This window comes from Gymnoscopelus braueri (assembly GCF_963280865.1).
Source record: "Gymnoscopelus braueri genome assembly, chromosome: 15".
Taxonomy (NCBI): Eukaryota; Metazoa; Chordata; class Actinopteri; order Myctophiformes; family Myctophidae; genus Gymnoscopelus; species Gymnoscopelus braueri.
The window spans coordinates 18,683,397-18,689,747 of record NC_137620.1 but is presented as its reverse complement, the minus strand read 5'-3'; the positions used below and the strand labels follow the sequence as shown (position 1 = coordinate 18,689,747).

The 6,351-nt window shown below is 41.9% G+C and overlaps 1 protein-coding gene across 2 annotated transcripts in view; it reads right to left on the bottom strand.

Moving 5' to 3' along the window:
* Positions 1-6,351, bottom strand: part of intu (inturned planar cell polarity protein) — a 47,058-nt gene extending 40,707 nt beyond the window's left edge. The window contains exons 1-3 of one of the 2 annotated variants that reach the window (XM_080451223.1): positions 5,999-6,351; positions 1,581-2,194; positions 273-358 (exon numbers count right to left, since the gene is read on the bottom strand). In XM_080451223.1, coding sequence (XP_080307349.1) covers positions 273-358; positions 1,581-2,194; positions 5,999-6,081 — 783 coding nt within the window. In that variant the 5' untranslated portion in view covers positions 6,082-6,351. Of the gene's footprint in view, positions 1-272; positions 359-1,580; positions 2,195-4,336; positions 4,461-5,998 lie in introns of those variants that run through there. The other variant, XM_080451222.1, reaches the window with a different exon arrangement.

Below are 6,351 nucleotides of genomic sequence, written 5' to 3'. Positions count from 1 at the left end.
ATTTATTCCCATGCAAATGAATCTGTGTGATACTAACTGTACAAAAGCATGCTTGACAAACATTTAAAATACCATTTATTCTGACACAAAAAAACTGCCTTTCGCATTTTGGGAATGGTAAAAATATAATATTATAACATAATTGTTTTTGTTTACTGAAGACTGGCTTATGCTTAAATTCTACTGCAAATGCGGCACATTGTTAGTTTGAAAATCAGTAATTTTAGGCAAGTGACACTATTGACCATTAAGCCTAATTTCCATGCACTCACCTGTGTTGGTCCTGGAATGCAGGAAAGAACCCTCTCTATGTTCTCAGAGGTCACATCCACATCATCCACCGCTACGAGCACATCACCTGAGGACAAAAATAAGTCACGTCACCTGAAGAGTAGCCTGCTGCAACCCTCCTGATTTCGTGTATAAAGGGGCGTGTGTATAGAGCCGGCGAGAGACGGCGCCTGATCCCATTGGTTCACCGATCTGTCCGTCAACCCCCGCCCCGTTAACACAACATTACGAGCGACGCCCACTGCACTCTGGTTGGTTGGGAAATGAAACACTTCCTCATACCCAGTACAGGCTATAGTTGGGCCAGGCTTTTATTTTTTAGCAAAACTAAGCAATAAAAGCCTGGAGATCGAGGCTACCTGAAGAGTGAAGACACAAAGACAGTCACGTCCCCTTAGGACGTAGGTGGTAAGGCCATATAATGGATGCCAGAAGGTTTTACACAAAACAAGAAAAGTATTATAAAATCTACAGTTGTTCAAGATGCACCTCCTTTCTGACAGACCACTTGACAGAATTCGCCTCATGTCCTCAATCCTTATATTTTGATAACATTTCGTTCCCAATCTGCTCAACACATCAGCAAATTTGGTTATCAAATATTTACATGATCTTTCTAGTTACTTGCTTTATAAATCTCCCATCACGTCCTCAAGTCAGAAAAGATAAAAGGACAAAATAGAATTGAACGTAATCACGGCAGGATAACAGCCAGATGTTTAGTGCATTATAAAGATGAACAAACACACACTGACTTTAATGGACTTTATTTGTCCATTAAAGGCAGGCTTTACCTGCATGCGTGCTGAAAGGCATACCACCATCTCTGTACACAGAGCTATTTCAGGTATTTAACTGCTCTAATTGTTAAAGCATGGAGCAGTGCAGTATAAAAGCTGCATCACACAGTAACTTGAGTGGGTAGTCATTTTGTGGTGAAACGCAACTGGCATTCCTTTGTCTGCTTAGAACAACTGCACAATGATTAGCCCAGATAGCAGAAAATCACTTCAGTATACGCCTGACTCTCAAACAGACAGCCATGAAGACTACCATTTCAAATGCACGAAAGAAAGAAAGATTTCAGTGGGAGCGAATAGAGAGAAAAGCCACACATATGAATGGCTTACGGTGCATTATTATTGGGCTAAACTCATGGCCCTTGCTCAAAACCAATCCAAGTGGTTCAAGAGCTCATAATTAACCAAAAGTATATGGCGCCTGTAATCATATCCCATCTTGAATGTTTTCTTAGCAAACATCAACATCAGTTGCACATGCAGCCTCACCAATAAGGATGTGGCCACACTTGATGGCCGGACTGTTGGGAACCAGTCCATGAACAGCCAGCCGCTCCTCGCTTCTGCTCCCTGCAGGGTCTCCCGGGCCTCTGATCCAGGAGGGCCGATGCACCACTCCAAGCAATGCCTCCAGCAGGCCTCCCCTGTCGGGCAGAGGCGTCGAGGCGCCTCCGAGGCGTTTGGGGTTGAGGTAGACACACACCTCCTTCAACTGCTGCTGCGGCTGGACCGTCACGCCCTGCCTCTGGCCCGCCTGGTTCTTCAAAATGGATGCCGGGCGCGACGACAAATCGGAGCCATCTTTGCCCCCGTCCTTCCCCTCTCCCCCCCCCCTGCGCTGCGACGGACGGCGTTTCCTCCTGAGGATCCTGGCCAGCCTCTTCAGCTTGGGCTCTCCTTTGGCTCGGGAGTCGGAGCGCTGCTTCCTGTTCCGCTCTGTGATGACCTCTGCCTCCTTCTCACTGAAGCGAACGTGATTGGTGGAGGCGCCCTGACTGGCGGCGGCCCTGGCCAATGCGGCCTCCTCCTCGCCCTCGCTCAGCTCCAGGTAGAAGAGCTCGCCGTTCTTCTGGACGTCGTCCAGCCATTCTGGTTCCAAGTCACTGAGGGAAAACAAAGGTAGGCTGTGTCATAAAGAGATCAGTATTGCAAGGTGTAGTAGTGCACTGGTTCTCAACCTGTGGGTCGAGACCCCCAGGGGGGTCCCCACATGATTATGGGGGGGTCCCCAGATGAAAGTGAAGTGACAATTTAAGTTCTCATGAATGGATAAAGGACAACTCATCAAGGATTCTTTTTACAGCAATTCTTTTGCAAGACAGCAGTAGTGAGAGCAGCAGCATCAGCATGAGCAGTAGGCCCAATGGTCGGCCGCCAACAACTGCACTGAGTTCCCTGACAGAACTTGCTCTGCGCATGTCTGTGCCAAGCGCGACGCTCATGACTTTCCCAAAAAAAATGCCATTACTGCATCAAAAGTGATCAACAAACTATACTATGAAAACTGGTCAAACATTGGCCAAATTGTCAAATAATATAAGAAAGGGACAATTTCAAAGAAAATAGCCCATCTACAAGCTCACAACGCCTCACATTGCGAGGCGTTGTGAGCTTGTAGATCAGCTGTTTTCACAATGTATTTATCTGTGGAACTCCTACAATTCCAAGTGCTTGTCAGGGTGAGGGGTCCCCAGTTCAAATAGGATTATTTTGGGGGGTCGCGACCTGAAAAGGTGAGAACCATTGGTGTAGTGGTTAAGAACCTGGAATCACATGTGATGCTTCCGTGCAACTGCTAAAGCTTATACAACGATACCATGTGAATGTAATAATGTTATATTACTTCTTTCATATCATCCCATCTTAGTCCTCCTTTTGAGCACATTTTAATTTCTATCCCGAGGCCTCTCTCATTGGTTATAGAGAGAGACCAATGGAAACCCACACAGTCCAAGCAACAACCAAAAAAGAAAGTAAAAAGAACAAATTCAGCTGGACTTATTTTCTTTCTTTTGGTCTTTCTAAATGAAGCCTTCGCCGAACGTGTGGTAGGCAGCTCAGAAAAACCACGTCCATAAATTCACTGAGGACGGCGAATAGCATGCAATTATTTAAGACGGTTAACCGCCTAAATTGAAAACATTTCCCCAAAACTATGAAAAACACAAGGGGGAGGAGACAGGAGGGGACACTCCCTCTCTAGTAGGCCTATGACTCATTTACTTTATTACTACTACAGGCCTACTTTGTACTTTTATTTCTTGTAAAAACCCAACCACTTTTACAACCATGTCTGTTATGTCTGCGGCGCTCTATGTGAGCAACCCGACACGCATTATATTCTTTGCCTGAGCGAACTTGCTTCGACAAGGCAGTGATTTAGTACGGTAACTGTCTGTCATAAACGGGCTGCACTTACTCAACTTGACAAACACTGAAGTTATCTACATGCCATAATAGACGGATTTGCTCCAGCAACCAGCCAGTGTAGCAATTTCATCAATACCATCCCTAGAGGCAACAACAGGTTGCATATCAAATTGCAGCTTCCCTGGTAGCCGAGCAACTCAAAACTGTTAATCTGTGCCTGTATAGTTGAATTAATAATCAGGATTTTACAGCGTGTATACACCCAGACATAAAATGATAATACACTCTTCTGTGGCTACATAGTCAGGTCTTCTATTAGATCTACTGTACCAGTGGTGGAAAAAGTACTCAAATGTTTTACTTTAAGTAAAAGTATCAATACTGCAATGCAGAAATACTCTTATACTGTTGTACTGTTGTACTTTTTTTTTTGTACTGTTATAAGTAAAAGTCCGGTTATCAAATTTACTTGAGTAAATGTACAAAAGTATTGGCATCAAAATGTACTTAAAGTACCAAAAGTAAAAGTACCATTTCACAAGTGTTGAACATGTATTAAAACATCTTTTGAAAATTGCAGATCTACAGAGCTTGTAGCATGTTTTGTAATAATAATAAAAATCTGTTGCTCAAAATTGTAAATCTGCCTCTGAGGTGTAGTGGAGTAGAAGTAAAAGTACTCAAAATTGGTAATACAGCAGTAAAGAAAAAATACCTCAAAAGTGTACTTAAGTACAGTACTTGAGTAAATTTACATAGTTACTTTACACCACTGGAAAATAATAATACACTCTTCTGTGGCTACATAGTCAGGTTTTCTATTAGATCTAGCCTACTTCTACTGAGGAACCAGATGAGTGCACACAGTGTCTTACTCAGAGTAACTTGATGATGTGGATTCACTACCATCAGTATCACTCTCGATGTCTTCTCTCTCCTCTTTATGACACTTGCGATGAACGGCGCTCTCATTCGGTCTGTCTGAGGACGACATTTTCACTCCATCGGCTTTTTGAAAAGCTATGTGTTGTTCCTAAAGAAGTGACTATGATGTTGATGATGCAGTTGTGCGAAAGAGGCGAGCATGTTGATGTTTCCTCGCCATGTTGTTGCCGCATATGGGCTCTCTCTGGATGGACCACGTGACGTTCGCATTTCCAACGCGATTGGTCAACGACTGCGTTGCCACTGACAACAGAGATGCTCTTCGAGCGGAGCTCAAATAACGAACGTTCGAGGCAGTGTTGCCATGTCCGCTTATTATAAGCGACTTTGGGCTTATTTTTCTGCAAATTTGCTTTTTTATGACTTGTTTCTAAAGTGTAGTTGTATATTTAGGCTTGCTTTCAAATTTTTTAATATGTTTTTAAACCAGTGGTTCTCAAATATTTTCATAAAAGTTTTGTGCCACGGCCCACGGAGAATTTGTGTTGTTGGAATGTTTCAAAAATCTTCCAAATATTACACATATTATTGCAAGAGCTTTTGAAAAGAGCAGCTCTACAAGCTCACAACGCGTTGCATTGCGTAGATGTAGATCTGCTATTTTCAAGTGCTCATAATGGCCTAGTAGTGCCCTATTCTATTATATTTATAATTGCTTCTTTTGGGCTTGTTTTTCTAGACCTGGTTGCTTATTTCTCTCACCAAATATGGCAACACTGGTCACTGATTTAAGTGCAACACCCTGGCATAGACAACTAGAATTTACACGTGCAGACAGACAGACAGTGTCATCCAAGTTGACTTGGCATCTTCTGGCTCCATCCACCCACTTGAATAATACATAAAGCAACAGAAAGCATTACGACAAAATAAGGTTGTTGCCTGTTGCCTCTGTGGGGCAATACATAAAAAACAAACACATTTGGCTTAGAGATATCTAAAATTACACAAATTAAATACAATTGGATGTAAAAGGCTGAATCCACGAAATATGCTGCTTAACTGTAATTCTCTCACCCTAGCCCCCCTCTTCACCCAGTCGTGCACGAGATCTTTAAATCCCCTCCGGCATTCAGTCAACTAAACTTTTACACAAAGCAACCAAAAACAATGCCATTTAGCAACCATTTAAGCTAATGTATTATATGGTATATTCGTTGTAGCTCAGTGGTGTAAAGTAACTCAAGTACTGTACAATTTTGAGTTTATTTTTTAACTTTACTGGAGTATTTCAGTACTTTTACTTCTACTCTACATCTCAGAGACTTATAGATTTTGATTACACACAAATGCATAACTATAGCCCCATATACATTTCGGCCATTTGAAAATATTTATATATATATATTTTCATATTATTATTATATTTATATTATTTTCAAAAGATTTGTATACATTTATTTTACACATTTGAAAACTTGTGAAATGGGACATTCTGCATAATTAGTACTTTCTACTTTTGGTAGGCCTACTTTAAGTCCTTTTACTTGTAACAGCTGAGTATTTCTGCATTTGCAGAATTGATACTTTTACTTAAGTAAATACATTTGAGTTCTTTTTCCACCACTGTTGTAGTGTAGCTACTCACTCACCTGTAAAGGAGAACACTGCGTATAGAATCGAAGTCCTCTAAATTATCAGAGAATGATGCTCCATCCGCAGAAATGCTGAACATTATTTGTCTTTCATGTTGTCGCTGGGTGACCAGTGCGTTCAGTAAACATGCTCAAACTAACTCGTGTCTATCGCTAGTTTTTTTTCCCAATACATGAGACACACAGCTTTAAACCCTGATCTCTGCCAGGTCCAGCAAACAGGGGAATGGGTTGGTAAAATGAATACAATAAAATAAAATAAAAACCTCCTGAAACCTGACAATAACAATGGTCTAATTCCTCTGCTGTCTGTGTCCGTCCGAATGAATGATGAAGTCCTCTCACTCTGC